At 40.8% G+C, this 18,358-nt stretch overlaps 1 protein-coding gene across 1 annotated transcript; it reads right to left on the bottom strand.

Moving 5' to 3' along the window:
- Positions 1-944: 944 nt before the first annotated feature.
- Positions 945-9,527, bottom strand: FAM162B (family with sequence similarity 162 member B). Its single transcript, XM_032407382.1, has 4 exons — positions 9,304-9,527; positions 9,053-9,161; positions 5,472-5,580; positions 945-1,788 (listed from the first exon to the last, which is right to left on the bottom strand). Exons 1-4 carry the CDS (start codon positions 9,482-9,484, stop codon positions 1,690-1,692), a joined length of 498 nt encoding a protein of 165 aa, XP_032263273.1. The 5' UTR covers positions 9,485-9,527; the 3' UTR covers positions 945-1,689.
- Positions 9,528-18,358: the final 8,831 nt, after the last annotated feature.

Below are 18,358 nucleotides of genomic sequence, written 5' to 3'. Positions count from 1 at the left end.
TGCATACAAATTTAGAATTAGTATAACATTTTTCAAGTTCAGGTGAGAATTTGTATATTTATGTGTTAAAAAACCAGAATAATAGTTATTACAAATTTTATTTTCAGCTTATAATATGACTGAATTTAAATAAAACATAACCAGTTGAAACCTAACTGAAAATGTTTTCTTTTTCAGTTGTTATGGTGGGAACAATGGACTTTAATGCTGAAAGCTGAAGACATAGCAGCCTTATTATGCCAAGATGAAAATGTGATAAGATTGAAGGTTCAATCACAGCTTTTCATGGTGAAATCTTCTGTACAGTGCACTAGAGAATGGCCATCATCCAAAAAAGCAGTCAGTTTATAGAATGAAAGAGCACAAAACCTTTGGTCTAGGGATTTACTGTTAAAATAGGTGACAGGGAACAGATTGGTTAATAAAATGATGTGACTAAAACAAAAGAGGACTAACAACAGAAGTCCTGCTCCCGATCTCTGTTATAGGTAATTTTTCTGTAAACATCTTTGCCATAAACATTTTCCCTTCAAATCTTTTTACAGCCTAACTAATTGGCCATAAGGCAATTCTGCCTTAAAAGATAAAATAACTGGCTGATAGTTTGGTTTAATTCTCCACTGATGAATCAACCAGCTTTAGCAAAGTTAATGTATTGAAGCTAGGTGTCCATTTGGTTTCATTTCTCCATTGACAAAATTCCCATTTTTTATTCTATAAATCTTAGCTCTCATAACGGTCTATACAGTATTCTATTGTTCTAGTAGTGTCCTTTATTCTGACTACCAGTATATCTGGATTCATTTTGACCATGTTATTTTGTCCTGTTTCTCTTTTTTCTATTCTCTTTTTCTTTCCCTTCCCCCTTTTTTGCCTTTTGACTATAGTCAGTCATCTATTTTTTTTTTAAATCTCTACTTGTTTGAGAGTTCATATTTTCCTGTTACCCTAGAAACCTTAACATATATATTTAACTTAACAAAATCTAAAGTTGATAGTTTTACATTCCTCTCAATCAATGTAAGAGTCCTACCCAAATATAGTGGTACTTTGGTTGAAAATTAGTTTAGATTTTAAAGAACGCTTAGTGAATGACATACACAGAGTGCTCATTATAGCATTATCTGTCTTGGCCAAAAACTGGAACAAATACCCAGATAAACTGACTCATATTCATACAATGGAATACTATAACAAAATAAAAATGAATAAACTCATGCTACACAAAATTTGTGGATGGATCTCACAACATAATGTTGAGTATAAGAATCCATCCTCACAAGTGCATATTGTGTAATTCTATTTACATAAAGTTCAAAAACAAGCAAAACTAACCTATGGTGACAAAACACAGCAATGATTACCTCTGGAGGGTAATGAATGACAGAAGGCAGAAAGGAGGTTTCTGAGATGTTACTGGTGTTCCGCATCTTGACCTGGGAGGTGGTTATGCAGGTGTGATCACTATGTGATCACTATGTATCAAGCTATATACACTTCTGTGCACTTTTCTGAATACAGTTCCACTTCAGTAAGATTTTACTAAAAAGTAAAAATAAAAAGACTTTGTGCTTCTCTTTACCAAATAAAACCATCGCAATTATTTTGTTAAATATTCTATTTTACCTATCTTTTATTGTTTTTGATAATAGTAATGATCCTCTGATTAACACTGTGTCACTTAGAATTTCATTTGGCCTTAGCCTGTGCGGCCAATGCAGCTTCTTCACGCCACTTAGCTTTCTTTGCCAGGTTCCAACTTGTTAAGGATTCATGTCGTTCTGCAGCCTGAAAAATAAAAAAATAAAAAACAAAAAACAAAGCAAAGCATCATTTCCGCTGGAAAGGATTTGTGTTTCAGATAGACATACATAGCAGATACTCTGTGAAAAGGAGAAAAGTAACTTAAAACATCTGTCACAAATAGTATCCAAGAAAAATAATCCTTTGGTATAGAAAAAAAATTATGTAAGTTGCGAGACTTCTAGTCAATAGGACAACTGACATCAGAAATCTGCCCTGGCTCTCTTGGCACACAAAGACATATTTTTTGGATAAAAAAATAACAAAAATATTTTCAAATAGTTATGTTCAAAATCAAGAAAGGGAAATCCTCAGGTATCCGAAATGGAAAGAACTCAAAAGGCAAGAATTGGTGGGTAATAAGAAGGACTGAGGCCAGGATGGGAAGGAATGGTTTCAGGCAGGGGGCATTAGGGGAAAATATTGGGTTTTTTTTGTTTTAATTCTTTTTTTTTTTTAAGATTTTGTTTATTTATTTGACAGAGAGAGACACAGCGAGAGAGGGAACACAAGCAGGGAGAGTGGGAGAGGGAGAAGCAGGCTTCCCGCGGAGCAGGGAGCCTGATGCAGGGCTCGATCTCAGGACCCTGAGATCATGACCTGAGCCGAAGGCAGACGCTTAACCGACTGAGCCACCCAGGCGCCCCAAAAATACTGGTTTTAACAGCTGTGAGCTGGGAGTTTAATCTCTACCCCCAAAAGGTGAGTCCAGAGTTTGGATCTGGGGTTGGAAGTATCAGATACTCCACTGAAATGACTAGAATTTCTCTTACTAGCCCAAGGAACTGGCAAGGAAACCAGGCATTTATCTGGGGGCGGAGGGGGGAATCACCTCTGAAAAGATAAGATGATCAGCATCATAACTGGGATGTAAAAACTCTAGCTAGAGGGATGCCTGGGTGGCTCAGTCAGTTAAGCGTCTGCCTTCGGCCCAGGTCATGATCCTGGAGTCACAGGATTGAGCCCCACATTGGTTTCCCCACTCAGTGGGGAGTGTGCTTCTCCCTCTGCCCCTCACTCTTCTTGTGCTCTCTCTCTCTCACTGTCTGTCTGTCTCTCAAATAAATAAATAAAATCTTAAAAAAAACAAAACAAAACAAAAAACCTCTAGCTAGAAAATAGGTCTGAGGGAATGATCTAAGTGCAGTACAGAGATACAGATACCAAAAATAGAAAAAAAAGTTAAGAGACATGGAGAATCGAATTAGAAGTTCCAACACACATGCATAGTAGGTGGAAAGAATAGACAGAATGGGTGAAGGGGCCCTATTTGAAGTTATGACTGCTTAGACTTTTCAGAAGTGAGGGAAACTGTATATAGGTCCTTAGACTGAAGAGTGTACAAAGTCCTTAGCAGAATAAAAAAAAATTAATAGATACTGTTGAATGCCTAATCCGCCCCTCACACTTAATATACCCACAGTACGGAACTTAGTGTATTTTGCCTGTCATGCCTACCAGTTCTCTCCCCAGCTTTACACATCTCCACAAATGGTGGTACCATCCACCTAGTTGCTGAAGTAAAAAACCCAGGCTTTTTGGTTTCTTTCTTCCATTTTCTTTCCTCTTCCCACATCAAATTTACTTCAAAGTTCTACCCTTTCTACCTCCCCAAATATATCTCAAATTGCTAAACTTTTCTCCACCTCCATCTATCACAGTCTCAGTTAAAGCATATGCATTGATTATTTAAAACAAAAGAATTGGAGAGGAGCAAGAGGGAGACCGTGAGACCCATTAGAAGATAGTGCAATCCATTAGGCAACAGATGTTAGTTATCTCAGACCAGGGTGGTATCAGGAGAGATGGTGAGGAGTGGTCCAATGGTAGGTATATTTTAAAGTGGAGTCAAGAGGATTGCTGATGTATAATGGCTTACTCATGAGCAGCTGGGAAGATGATAAAATAGTGAGCACTTGGGCAAGGCCATTTTAGAGGGGGTGGTCAGGGAAGGTCTCTGACTGGAGTGAGAATAAGCCAGCTATGGCAAGGCGAGGGGAAAGAAGGAAGCCTAGGTAGCTGAAGGGCTGAAGTTTGGAATTCGCCCTCTGGGAGAGATGCTGTGGAGAGATGTCTGTGATGCCTAGGTAATGGCTGCTGCCACTTGAAACTACAGGCTGTGATGAGAAGTGAAGAGCTGCGTCCTTTCTCCCTGGCTACTACGGGTTTTGTTAACGCAGAGGGTATCTCTTATCTGGTGTTGGGCAGATCCTAGGAGCTTCCATCTAGCTTTCCTGCATTACCCTGTGTGAGCAGCTGTCAACTTACTGGAGGAAAGAAACTGCCCAGAAATTTTGAGATGCTTAAGTATTTATTACTTAAATTTATGTTAATTGAACATTACAAAATTTATGTTAAATTTCTTTAACATAAATACTTGTTTTTATCGAAAGGATTCCAATAAAATATTTTAAAGCAAAAAAAAAAAAAAAATAGAACTAGTGTGGATGGAGCATAATGAACAAAGAGAAGATATTATAAAACAAGGAGGGTCCAGACAATGTCAGGCTCTAGTCTGTCATTTAGGAGCTAGAGAATCATCACCTTGGTGGACAGTCATTTTATCTACAGTAGGTTATAAACAAGAGATGACCAAATTTCTTTATTTCTATGTTTGAATATTTAAGAAATATTTAAGAAATTTCCCCTTTGATGAGAATCATTTCAAAGCACAAGTTCTCTGCCATGCTAATAGAAATGAATGGATATGTACATGACATCAGTAAGCTTACAGCCTCAGTCCCTATGTGAATGAGTGGGCTCAAATACTCTCAAAAACCTGAAAAGTAAGAGGGAGAATGGTAATCGGCTACACACGCCCAGAGAGTGAAGATGTACGGATCCAAGCAAACTCTTCTGTGTGATGCGGCTGCCAAAACTTAGTTCCAACTCTGGCTGCGCTTCCAGGACGCAGTTCACAAACAAGGAAGTTGCAGTGGTGCTCTGATGGGTTCCGTTGCAAATGCCACAGTGAAGAGGGACACTGATAAACTGCAGTGTGTTTAGAGGAGAGCTCAAAATAGAGGGAAGTTGTAAGGGATAGGGAAATTAAGACTGGAGCAGAGAAGACTCATGGGGATGTGTTAGATGTCTCCCAATATTTGTGGGGCTGCTCTTCATGGTAAAAACTGATCACCAGATGAAAGGATTTGGGGAAGCAAAAAACACAATTAGAGTAATCAGCTCTTAATTTGTCTCTAGAAAACACGTACTGGAGATGACAAGCAAAGGGCTCACATACAGGATACAGACAAACAAGTCGGCCTTGATCACTTCCAACCTTTGCCATTTCTGACGATTTCATGATTCTATACGACAGCTCTGATTGAGTTCATGACTTAGGGAACAATCTAGTCTGGGTAACTTTCACACAACAAACTTCTTGTGCAGATTTTAACCAGGCTATGAACTGTCCTGTTTTTGTTTTCATCTTATAAATGGAAACAAACTTTTGTTCCTCCTGTCTGCCCATGTAGTTTGCATTTGTGGACTCAAATTTTCATGAAAAAAATTGTTTCCAGGAGGATAGATATTTATGGGTGGCTCAAGGTGTTTAAGTTGAAATTGTGCTTACACTGAAAACACAGCAATAATCCCCAAATTGAGAACAAAGCTCATAATATTTCTTAAAATTCACCATTCCAGCTTTATTTTAAAGAGATACTCACCCTTTTGGCAGAGGCTATCACTGCAAAACAGGCGATAATGGTGAGTCCAATCATTATGTAACAAGCTTTCACCCGAGCCTTGTTTCTTGCAGCATCTATCATTTCTGGCCTAAACCAAGATGTGTATTCTGTTAATTAATTGAAGCAATCTGCTTTTTTCTCACTGGCATGATAGACAATCATTTGTTATGTAAATATTCCCCAAATTTCCCTGAATGCCAACTACCGATGTGGAAGACATCCAAAGGCTAGCCCATTATGTTCCCAATTTCAAATTACAGGTATATTTAGGTCTTAATTAATGTTAGTCACCATGAAACTACAGTGTAGTATATTTAGTTTCTAACTGCTCAAAATATAACTACTAAAAATTATGGCCTGACTCTCATTTTTTTGTCACAGATCAGGGTAAAGGTAAGAATTTAAGTCTATATATGTCTATGACTCGTGTTCATTTGGCCCTTCTGTTATTAAGTGGGCTTCATTTTTAGTTTAGTTTTTTTTTTTTAAGATTTTATTTATTTATTTATTTTGAGAGAGTGAGAGAGTGTGGTGGTGGGAGGGAGGGGCAGAGGGAGAGCGAGAGAGAATCTCAAGCGGACTGTGCGCTGAGCCTGGAGCCTGAGGAGAGCTCGATCTCATGACCCTGAGATCATGACCTGAGCTGAAACCAAGAGTTGGGCCCTTAACTGACTGAGCTACCCAGGCACCCCTCCTTTTTAGTTTTAAACACGTTGTTTTTTTAAAATTCGTTTTCCTCATTTTGTTTTCTCACTGGGCTCCCGATCCCTTCTTGCCCCCTCCCATCCTATCCCCATTCGGTGGGGACCACTATTAGAGAAAACGTGTTTCCTTTGTGGCTTTTGCATGAAGTTTTCAAAATAAGTGATCAAAATTACAATGATTTGTCGAAGAAAAAGACAAAGTCACCTTCGTTTTCTTATTATTCTGAAATTTTATATACTTCCTTGAATACTGGGGAGACTTATTTATTAATATAAAGTTACAGGCAAGTTGTTTAAGATTTTAGCAATGCTACTTAACAAAGCAGGGTTACAAACCTAATCGTGTCTGTAGCCTTTTATACTGAAATAAACTTTAACAATTTGCAATAATACGAAGTGGTAGTTTATAGATACACATGATTAAAGAATGATTCTTGAGAATGTATGCAGCAGTATCCTTTCTTATCTAATGTCAAGTTTAAACAGAATGTGGTTACATTGAAAAAAAATTTCAGAAAGACAAGTTGCAATTTCTTTTAAAAATGAAAAACTTTTTCTTTAACTTTTCCACCAGTTTAAAGAGCACAGCAAGCCAATATCTAGCCTGTTTTCCTTAAATTTGAGACAGATTAATGTACGTTTTAAGATGTTAGTTGCAAACAGGTGAATATGAAGACTTTATTAGATTATACTTGTTGCTGACTTTTGTTCCAGATGGAGCCTAGAAGATATGATCTTTTTTACCCATCCATCTGGCTTTGATCTGCTATACCAAATTAGGTTTGTGCTGAAAAAACAAGAAAAAGCATTATTATTAAATATCATTAGTGTATGATACAAAAATTATAGGTCACTTGTTAATTACATGTCCATTAAGAGCATACTAAGTGAAAGCTGTTCACATTGTAAGTCTAAAACTTAGTTTGGGAGGCATATCCCTCTTCAACAGCAATACTTTAAAAAATTATAGAAAACAGGGCGCCTGGGTGGCTCAGTTGGTTAAGCGACTGCCTTGGGTTCAGGTCATGATCCTGGAGTCCCGGGATCAAGTCCCACATCAGACTCCCTGCTCAGCGGGGAGTCTGCTTCTCCCTCTGACCCTCCCCCCTCTCGTGCTCACTCTCTCTCTCTCTCAAATAAATAATAAAAAAATAAAAAAATTATAGAAAACAGCACAATGAAAAATATTCAAATACTTTGTTTCCAATACCAAACTATAATTCCTTTCTTAGACATCTTATTTGAAGTTAAATTCTCCTGTTTATAACATTTCTTTTGACTGTGATCCTGGGGAAATTAAATTATTTCCATAAAATGGTTCTCTTCACACATAGAGCTATATTAATGCAATATTGGGCCTACTGCCTCTTGACAAGCATTAATTTACAATACTGCAGGTTCTTTACATTCTTTTTTTTAGTTATCAGTTTATTTATTTTTATTTATTATTGAAGTATTGGTTACTCTGTTATAGCACTAAAACTCAGAATTCCAAAAAATTAAGGATGGTATTTTAGCTTTTCTGAGGATAATTTCTGCTTTGGGCTGAGTCTGTAGTTCAGAGTCTACAGATCTCAAAGAAAACAGTATTTGTTTTATAATATTAAAAAGTGTCTCTGTGGTTGAATAAATGCTGAATACAGATTTCAAATTCTGTGTTATTTCAAATTCCATGTCCTTTTCTCATTAAATAATTTGATCCAAGAAAGGGATAAAATGTTTGAGAATTCATTATTGACCGAACATTTCCCATCACATGGTTTTTTTCCATTTATTTGATACGCTTTTGGTACCTAGTAAATTACAAAGTAATAAAAGTGTAGACAAGTACAGCTGAAACTAATGTAACATTGTGTGTCAACTATACTTCAATTTAAACAAATGTAACTTTAAATTTAAATTTTAAAAAGTGTAGGTAATACGTGCAGAACAAGATGTAGGCCTAGTTTCCGTTATTCATTCTACTAGGCATTGATTACATTGTATAAAAATTATATACAGGACATCTGAAATCCTTATTTGATATTATAGTTCTAGTCTCATTTTTTTTAAAAGATCAGCTTAAAAAGTAGTAGACTGGTTTTATTGTTAGTTCCCTTCATTCCCTTTTTTTAATCCACTCCCTTGTAAAAAATGCTGGGAAGTATTTTGGGCTTGCATAAACTGAAACTGTAGAAAGATGGTTTTTACAGGTTAAATTTACCCTTGGGGTGAAGTTGTCAGCTTGAGTTTTATCATTTAAGCGAGCCTCTATCTCGGTTTCGGGATGGTGAAGAGGCCAGCGATGCTGACGCTCCGAGGGTCCTAACCCGAGTAAAGCCGGCACTCGGTGGGCTGCAGAACCAGGGACACCAGGCTTCTCCCGCCCCAAAAAGGAGGTCGCGTGGGTGCGGCTTCTTCCCAGAGGCCCTTTAGTCCTCCCAGGAGCCACGAGCCTTCGTTGGGTGGAGCAGGGAGCTGCTCCCCGGGCAGAGCCCCTCTCCCTCTCTGGGGACCCCACAGGCACCCGAGGTGCACGCGCGGACCATGCCTTCCGTGTGGCCTGAGCACTCCGCTGCCTTGCGGCTCTGAGCTCCCTGGGGCTGGTATCTGGGCGATGGTGGAAGTGCCCACCGAACTTCTGGGGTTTCGCTCAACTTCACCAATCTCCTTGTAAGCTTAGGTGCCCACTGTTCAGTCAAGGCATTTGACGTTGAACCGCACTAGGGGGAGGCTGGGGAGGTACTTTCCTTAAGGTGGTAGGTGCTGTGAAGCGCTGCGGCCGCCTTCTTTCCAGGGCGCGCCGCGGTCGGGACGTGCATCGACCGCGCACCCCCCACGCGCACGAAACCTGGCCGCCGCGCAGGCCACACTTACGGGATCCGAGGCGGGATGTCCTCCATCGCTTTGAAACGCCCGGTCCACAGCAGGATTTTCTTATCGAATTGCGAAGGCTTGTACTCGGCGGGGACCCGGTGGACCTTTCCTGCTGAGGAGGAACCGACTGACCGACGGCACAGTGGCTCAGAGCGCACTCACGCCTCCACTCCCTCCCTCACCCCAGCCCCGGCTCCTCGCCCGCCGCTCCGCACCCCCTCCCTCTCAGGTCGTTCCCAGCTCGGCCTCACCTGGACCTTGGGGCTCAGAGCCGCTGGCCGCCCGGCCGCTGCAGTAGCGGGGCAGACCCCGAGGCCGCAGAGGCGCGATGGGCCCGGGCGCGGCTTCTCCGTGCGCTCCCGGGGCCCAGCGTAAGATGCGCCCCAGGCGGAGGCGCCGGAGGCCCCCGAGGCCCCCGACAGCCGCGAACATGCTGCGCCCTGTTCCCGCGCTCCCAGCCGCCGGCAGAGCTCTGCCGCCGCTCCCCGGCCCGCTCCGCCCCGCGGCGCTCCCAGGGGAGCCCGGGACGCGCAGCTGGAGCCTCGGGCACGTGCACGCTCGCTCCCGGTCCCCGCCCCCGGCCTGAGACCCTGGACCCGGTGCCACGACCCTGGGGGCCGATTCCCTGGCGGGCGGGGCGCAGGGGGAGACCTGTCTCTGCTGGAAAACTCTCGGAGCAGATTCACCACCTCCTGAGGCTGCAGCTCCCTTTAAAGGCATTTCTTTGTGTCGAGTAGAAACGCGTTTCCATCAGGCCTTCACCCTTTGGTTCCACTGTTTGGTATCAAGAGAGTAAATCTAAACCCTCTCCTCCAAAAAGAACCAACAGTCCTTCAAGGGCAAGACACGCCAGATGTTTTCCAAGAAAGTGTGAGGACATGCAACAAACTTCTGAATTCCCCATGAAGAGAGATTTTGAAGTTGGCTCCTCATCCCACCCTGCACTCCCATACTTTTTCTCTTTCCTAGGCAAAACAACCTCAGTTGCTGCAATTTGTTTTTCTCCATCTCTTCATTTCTTCTTAAGACCACAAACTCTCCAAACGTTCTTCAAAATGAGCCTTTCTTCTGCCTTCCTCCATTTTCCCTCTGCAAAAAAAGGGGTGGGGGGAATCCGCTCTTCTCTGGCATCTAAATGGAAACAGGGACTCAGGGAAAGGGCTTGTAGGAAAGCTGTCTACTCTGAAGGATTTTACTTACTCTGCTTACTCCTATTCTCCGGCAACAGACCCCAGCCAGGTAAGGGTGCTCTTCAGGACCCAGCACCAGGCCCAGCTCAGCCTCCTCCTGTTATTGTCTCTGAGGTTCCTTCCAGAGCCAGACACTGCCTTACACTTTTAGTTGGATCTCTTCCTAAGCAGACTGTCAGGCTCTTGAAGGCAAGATCCCTGAACCTCCAAGTGTTTTTCACCTAACAGTGCTTAACGAAAGAGGAGAGTCGGTACAGAAATATGCATTTAAAGGAGTGGTTGTAGAAAGAACACAGGCTTTGCCTTCATACAAAGGTTGAAGCCCCTGATTTGTGCCTTAAGAGTCTCACAATCATAAGCAAATCATTTATGTGATCAGTCTTGGTCTCATTTGTAAAAGTATTCCTACGTCTCAAGCTCATTCATGCAATGACTACAAAAAACGGTACTGTCTGCTGGCTACTTCCCAGAGCTGGGGATAGAGCCTTGAACAATGTCAAGTGGAAATTAGTAGAGGAAGAAACAAAACGCAGGATGGAAAAAAAAAAAAAAAGTAAGCAGGGGTGGATTGGGGAAGCTATTTAGAAAGCTTGGCTAGGGATACCCCTCTAACTGTGCCTGGCACGTAATAACATTTCAAAAGATGTTATCATTTCTTCCTTTCACATCTTTTGTTTCACTAGTCCCAAAACACAAGGGCATTTTAACTTGTGAAATCTCATGGAGCAAATTGTCGGAGGCTATGCCCTCCTGGAAGGTTAAGGGTTATGTTTTATTTAACACTATATGCTTAGGATGTAGCTGAAAATTTTGGCACTTAGTAAATCCTTAATAAGTATTTGTTAAGTGAATAAATGAGTGCAAGTCTTCAATAATAAAACAGACTCTGTCTGGGCTAGTTTAAGAAAAGACTGAAGTATTTGAGGATGTGCTACATGATGAACTGAGTGAATTCCTGCCTGACGAAGTATGTTGCCATAGATCATATTTGATTGTTCCAGGAATATGCTACTTGAAAATTCTCCCATTGCTCAGACATGTTCCTTTTCCTTTTAAGATTTTATTTTTCTTCATGTTTCTGAGAAAAACATCTCTGGGAAACAACCCATCACTAATAGTTCACCAAGGAGTATTAAAATAGCCAAGTAAGTTTATTTCCCTGGAAAGAACTAAATGTCAAGCATTTACACATGATTTTCTATCTCCAGCTTCTCTAGAATTGCAGAATGACAGAGCAAAAGAATAAGAGCTTCTATCATGAGAAAAAGAACAATTTGCATTCTATTCTCCATTCCTTATGGGATTAAAATATCACTATTTGGCAGTGGTCTACATAAAAAAAAAATACAGCTGCATGGGAGATGTTTTCTTTAGTTCTAGAATTGGACCAAATTAAAAAAAAAATACATCAATGTCTAATAGAAGAAAATGCTAATTGTAGCTAATTATATTTCTTCCTTCCTTCCTTCCTTCTTTTCTTTCTTTCTTTTTTAAAAACCAGGACGGCTTATTTATTCATTCAACAAATATTTACTGAGTGCTTCCCGTGTGCTAGGATCTGAGGTTGCAGCAGGTAAGCAAATAAAACTCTTTGCCTCTTACAGAGCTTATTACTAATCCGTGGTGGTTTTAGTTTACCCATTGTGTACTATATTATATTACTTTTCAATCCCGTGGTTCATCTGATTTGTATATACTGTTTTCAGTTTCGTTCCTTCAGGGCTTGTTTTTGATTAGTATGGTTTACGTTTCCATTTCTTCGGATGGTTTATGTTTCCATTTCTTATGGTTAATTTAGTTACACTGTTAAAACTGTTAAAACTAGGAGTATATTTTAAATAAGGCTATTATGTAGACTGAGTGGAAAGTGTGGGTAAATTTTAAATTATTTTATTATTATTATTTATTAGCGAGAGCTACTGTGTGCTTCCCACTGGGCTAAGGCAGGAGATGCCAAGATTACCACTGAGCTGTCCCTGAGAAGCCCCACTCTGGCTAGGATGATATTCCCTCATCAGAAAAGGCCTTACTTCCAAAAGAGGGCTTGGACCTTAGCTAATTTGTTTTCCAGTCCCCTACCAGTCTGTCTGTAGGGAAAGTTCTAAGGTGACAGTTTACCTGTAGACCCAACTCACTGGAGTCTCCAGTGCTTCGGGCAACCTTATTTAAGTACCTGGTCCAGGCAGCGGCCCAGCAACCCAATAGGTATTAAGCATACCTATTTACAGCACAAGCAGAAACTCAAAATGAGATCTGAAAAACCATTAATGAGCTCCTACATGCAGATCTTCTTGTTATTCTTCTTAATTCCCATTTTCATTGCTGTAGTTCGATCTTTCATTCTCTCTCAACCGTGCCATTGTAATGACCCCCAAAGCCTTTTCCCCATCCCTAGTCAATTCTTTCTCTCATCCTTTCTCTGCCTAGCCTCCAGAGATAGTTTTCTAAAACACAGATGCAATCATGTAAAACTTTCATGGGGCCAGTCTCTTCCCTATTTCCTCTCTAATCCCACACTCCACATCCCTATCTACAGACTACAAAGAAGACCCTAAAAAAATTATAATGAGACAGGGAGGACTCTTTCAAAGTCTCCTGCTCTGATATTTTGCGAAGTCTGATTCAAGTTCTCTGCCTTTGTCATATCCCTAGACATTTAAAATGTCACTGACCACAGGTAGGTAGGTCCCATAGAATTATTGTGTGCTATTACGGATGTGCAGCAGCTGTTGGTTAACATCACAATTTAGTTCTGGCTTGGATGGCGGGGTAGGCACTGTGTGTGTAACCAGTGCTCATCCGGACATAGCTTGAGTTCTGGCTGGATGAGACGCTTGTTGTCCCATTGTTCTAAACGTTAGTCTGAGCAATGCATTCAGAAGAGAGCAGGTAGGATTAACTGCTCCTGTACTATTCAATAATACATGGCTTTTATTTGTTCTGGAAATAGCAAATCTGAAACGCATATATGTTTATTAAGTACTGTTTAGGCAGACTGCCCCAGGACAGTGAAGGGGCATCTGCAATGGCCATGTCTCTCACATTCTTTGGCTGAAAGGTTATTTTTGTCGTCTACTTCGATATCTATTAAGACTCTTGCATGTGTCAGATTGTAGGCAATTGCCTAATCACTTTATAATGAAGCAGCCTCTAGTCGTCCTCCAGTGATCAATTTCAAACTCCAAAATTCCTGGTAACAATCTCTTGTGACACAGCATTTTACAGTCCCAAGGTCTAAATCTGCTACAGACTTTTTACCCTTGAGGCGTAATATGACTTTATGTAATTCAAATCTTCATACTTTAATAGAATTTTAAGATGATTTAAGAATGCTTCTCCAGCTCCCCGTCTACACCACCCTCCTCAGACACATATAGAGAAGTGGTCTTGCAAAATGAATCAGACCCATTATAAATGTGCAATATAATATCTTTCCTATATACTTACAATTAAAGAAGGCTGTTCATAATCATAATGTGAATGATGCCACCCCAAATTCCTGTAAGATAATTATCTTTTGTCCTACATGCATTTGTACAAATCTTAGTCAGCTTCTCTCAGCTGCTTATCTCTCTCTTGACTTAGGTGGTCATGTTTTCTCAGAAATTGGGAACTGACTTGTTTGAGTGCTTTGCCTATTCAGGGATAAAAAAACCCCAACTTATCAAAGAATTTTCTTTTTTTTCCTCTTTCAAGCCTTTTTACTTGGGGCTACTCATACTGATTTTCTGATTTCCAGTGTGAAGTATAGTAATATCTAGGCAGAGCTGATTAAAAGGGCAGAGACTAAGTCTTTTTTTTCATACTTCTCATGACACCACCATCTACAAATGGAAACAATTGTTATTTATGATCATGATAATAAAGATATACAACAGAATTTGGTACAGATGATTAGCACAACTCATTTAAATTACCAGAGCTCTCCAACAAGAGGTCAGGCTTGGGTTAAAGAACCAAAACCTAGGGAAATTTTTTTTTTTTTTTTTTTTTTAAATATTTTATTTATTTATTTGAGACAGAGAGAATGAGAGAGACAGAGCACATGAGAGGGGGGAGGGTCAGAGGGAGAAGCAGGCTCCCCGCCGAGCAGGGAGCCCGATGCGGGACTCGATCCAGGGACTCCAGGATCATGACCTGAGCCGAAGGCAGTCGCCTAACCAACTGAGCCACCCAGGCGCCCAACCTAGGGAAATTTTTTAAGGTTGAAACTGAATAGCCTACGAGAATGTTATAGAGGTTAAAGGTCATCTATTTTATTTGTTCATTAATTTCTTCATCCAGTCTCCTGTTTTTTGAATTTTTATTATTATAAACTATGCTGCAATGAATATTCTTGACATAGCTCCTTGGGTGCATGTGTAATAGTTTGTCTTGGGGTATATACCAGAAATGAAATTTCTTTTTTTTTTTTTAGATTTTATTTATTTGAGAGAGAGAGACAGAGATAGTGAGAGAGAGAGCACAAGTGGGGAGGAGAGGGAGAAGCAGGCTCCCCACAGAGCAGGGAGCCCGATGCAAGACTCCATCCCAGGACCCTGGGATCACGACCTGAGCCGAAGGCAGACGCTTAACCTACTGAGCCACCCAGGCGCCCCAGAAATGAAATTTCTGAATCTAGGAATGGTGTCATTTTAGAAATTAAATGTCAAATGTAATGTAATGATAAATATTCTGGGCTTTATTTAAAACGAAACTGGCCTCCCTCTTGGAGCTCAGGTCTGTTTCAAGCTGAAAGACTGCCCCAGGGATGGGAGTGTGTGGTCAGTTTCTTATCTATCACCTCCCTGCTTTCTGCTTCTCTTCCACCTCTGATTGGCCCTACCTCTCATCCCCTTCACCAGGTCCCCCAGGGCTCCCGCAAATCTGGAAAGAAGGGGTGGGAGGAGAGGCAAGGGACAAGAAAGGTCTTACTTGACAGATTTTTTTTTTTGTGATCTGATGTAGGTACTCTCCATCTTCACTGGCTGTCAGAAGCTGACCCTTTTTATCAGTGGGGGCGGGGGGGGGCGGTTTGTAGGTTCCTGAAAGGTACTGTGCACAGCCGGCCACCGCTCGGTGGGGGTAGGGCTGGCTCCTGATGCAAACATCTCTCTTCTCTGCTGCTGGACAGATGGCTTCCTTCACAACCTTTTGCCTTTAAATGTGTTAGTCATGGGTCAAACTCTGGGGTACGTGTGTCAAGTTCTCCAAGAGGTTTTTCCAGAACTTCTCTCCCTGGGTTTGAAGTGAGAGAAAAGAATTTCTCTTCCACCCCCTTCCTGCCAATCCCGTATGGGAATGAGGGAAATTCCTAAGCACTCAAACAGCTTTCTCCAAAAATTTCTCTCTTAAACACATCCATCTCTCCTGGCTTGTCCAACGTCTTAAATATTCGTAAGGTAGGTGGTAAGGATTCTGTGCCCTTTTGCATATGTCAAATTTGTCTAAACCGGGAGGATTATTTATTTTTTTTTTTTTAAGATTTTTTTTTTTTATTTATTTGAGAGAGAGAATGAGATAGAGAGAGAGCATGAGAGGGGGAGGGTCAGAGGGAGAAGCAGACTCCCCACTGAGCAGGGAGCCCGATGCGGGACTCGATCCTGGGACTCCAGGATCATGACCTGAGCCAAAGGCAGTCGCTTAACCAACTGAGCCACCCAGGCGCCCAACCGGGAGGATTATTATGGATAGTGTAAAGCTCATGGTATCATGGGAATGCTGGAGGAGTGCAGCTAAGCTTCTAGTAACTGCTCTCGGAAGCACACACAGAACTGGCCTGGTGGCAGCTCTGCCTTCTCTGACCCAGAGCCACCCTGCCTCTGTCCCGGTTGGGCAACTGTTGTTGGTGATCCCCAGAACACATTGCCTCTGCCTAGTTCCCTGCACTTGTCACTGCGAAACCAAAATTTCATATGGTGGCATAGCAGCAGCAAGGGAGAGTGGGAAACATATTTGCTGTTATTTTTTATTTCGTCTTAGAGAGGCAGCACTCGTGGTGGGCATCTGTGTGTATGTCCACATGTCCGCTGTAAACCGCAGAGTTCTGTGTGGTGATTTCTTTTTCATGTCTTCGTGGATGGCCCAGCACCTTGCTTTGAGACATGGGAATATTTAGCACCTATTGTTTTGTGTATGTTGTGAGTTAGGGATCTAATTTATTTTTTTCCAGTAAGGAGAGCCATTTTTTTCCTGCCATTATTTAATGAGCCACCCATATTTCTGCATTGATTTTTATGTGGCCAAAACATAGATCTGGCTTTCATTTCTGTGTTTTATTGGTTGGATTGCTTGTCCCTTCATCATTGCCATGCTACCTTGGATCCCCTTCCTTTGTTTTTCAAGAGTATCTTAACTCTTTGTTCTTCCACATACATTTAAAATCTGTTTGTCAATCCTGTTGAGATTTTTATTGGAAATGTGTTGAAATTAATCTGTAGAAAATTGACCTCTCTATGATAGCAAGTCTTCTAATTCGTGATTAGAAATCTCCATTTATTCAGGTTTTCTTTTATATCCTTCAGAAATATAGTTATTTCTCCATAAGGGCAATACTGTATTTCTGTTGATTTATTCCTAGGTACCTTATAGTTTTTGTTGCTTTGGGAAATGAATATTTCATCAATAATAATGTCTGATGGGTTATTACCCATTGTATCCATTGATCCTGATGAACTTTCTTATAGTTCTGTTAGTTGGTTTGCACATATTCTTGAATTTTCTATTTATATAATTATATTATCAACAAAATAAGGCATTTCAGTTGGTTTCTTTCCCACTTTTATACCTCCTTATAACCATTGGCTATGAACTCCAGAACAATGTTTATAGGAAAGCATAATAGTGGATTCTGTGTCTGAATTTGATGGGAGTACGTTTAAAGTTTCACCATGAAATCTAATATTGGTACTATTGTCTGAATGTTTGTGTCCCCCAAGATTCATTTCTTGAAATCCTAACCACCACGGTGGCGGTATGGGGCCTTTGGGAGGTCTTTAGGTCATTAGGGTGAAGCCCTCATGAATAGAATTAGTACTTTTATTAAAAAGGTCCAAGAGGGCACCCTTGTTTTTTTGGCCATGTGGGGCTATAGGGAAAAGATGGTCATCTAGGAAGTGGCCTTACCAGACAGGGACTCTGCCAACACCTTGATCTTGAACTTTCAAGCATCCAGAGCTACAATAAATAAATGTTTGCTGTTTGTAATCCACCCAGTTTATGGGATTTTTGTTGTAGCAGCCCGAATGGACTAAGACAATTGTCTTTAAAGTTCGGGTGGTGTATTAGTTTGCAAGGGCTACCGTAACAAATTACCACAAACCGAGTGCCTTAAAACAACAGAAATTTGTTCTCTTTGAGTTCTGGAGGCTAAAAGTTCAAAATCAAGGTATTGGCAGGTTCACGCTTCTCTGAAGGCTCTAAGAGAGAATCCTTCCTTGCCTCTTCTAGCTTCTGGTGGGTGCCATCAGTGTTTGGTGTTCCTTGCCTTATAAATGCATCTCTGCAATCTCTGTTTCTGTCTTCACATTGTCCTTCTCCCCTGTGTGTTTGTCTCTGTGTCCAAATTTCCTTCTTCCTTTAAGTACACCATCATGACTTTGGGTGCTTGTATTAAAAGCTGCTTGTTATATTATTTTTGATATACTAATAAATTTCATTTAACCAGTAAATTTCTTAAAAGGACCCTCATCTTTAATTAAAAGCTTGGCTGAGCATAAAATTCTAATACAAAAGAAATTACGATTTTAAAGATTGTTCCATTGAACTCTAGCACCAGTGTTGCTGTTGAGAAGTGTGGTGTTATTCAGATTCTTTATCTTCTAAAGTAAGCCCTTTCTTTTTCCCCCTTAAAGAACTTTTGGAATCTTCTCTCTGGCTCTGGTGATTTGAAATTTCAAAATGCGGTGCTTTGGCATGGATCTCTTTCATCCAAAGCACTTGGCATTTTTTGGATTCTGTTTTCAAAAACTCATGTTACTTACTAATGAGAGTAATGGGCAATATCTTGAAATCTTTCTCTGGTAAATTCCATCCATCATTTTCTCTGTACTTGATTTCTGGAAACCATGTAGATGTGGGTTTCTTAGAGAGGTCTTCTAATTTTTTTCTACTGTTTTCCACCTCTTTGTCTTTTAAC

The sequence above is a fragment of the Phoca vitulina genome, unplaced genomic scaffold (genome assembly GCF_004348235.1).
Source record: "Phoca vitulina isolate PV1807 unplaced genomic scaffold, GSC_HSeal_1.0 scaffold9, whole genome shotgun sequence".
NCBI lineage: Eukaryota > Metazoa > Chordata > Mammalia > Carnivora > Phocidae > Phoca > Phoca vitulina.
This window is presented reverse-complemented; position numbering and strand designations above follow the sequence as displayed.

Excerpts from the sequence above, each read along its gene's own strand:
- FAM162B (XM_032407382.1), bottom strand. The coding sequence starts at position 9,484 with ATGTTCGCGGCTGTCGGGGGCCTCGGGGGCCTCCGGCGCCTCCGCCTG. Across the intron at positions 9,162-9,303 it reads CTCTGAGCCCCAAGGTCCAG|GAAAGGTCCACCGGGTCCCC; the intron begins GTGAGGCCGAGC and ends CCTCCTCAGCAG. Across the intron at positions 5,581-9,052 it reads GACATCCCGCCTCGGATCCC|GCCAGAAATGATAGATGCTG; the intron begins GTAAGTGTGGCC and ends ATCTTGGTTTAG.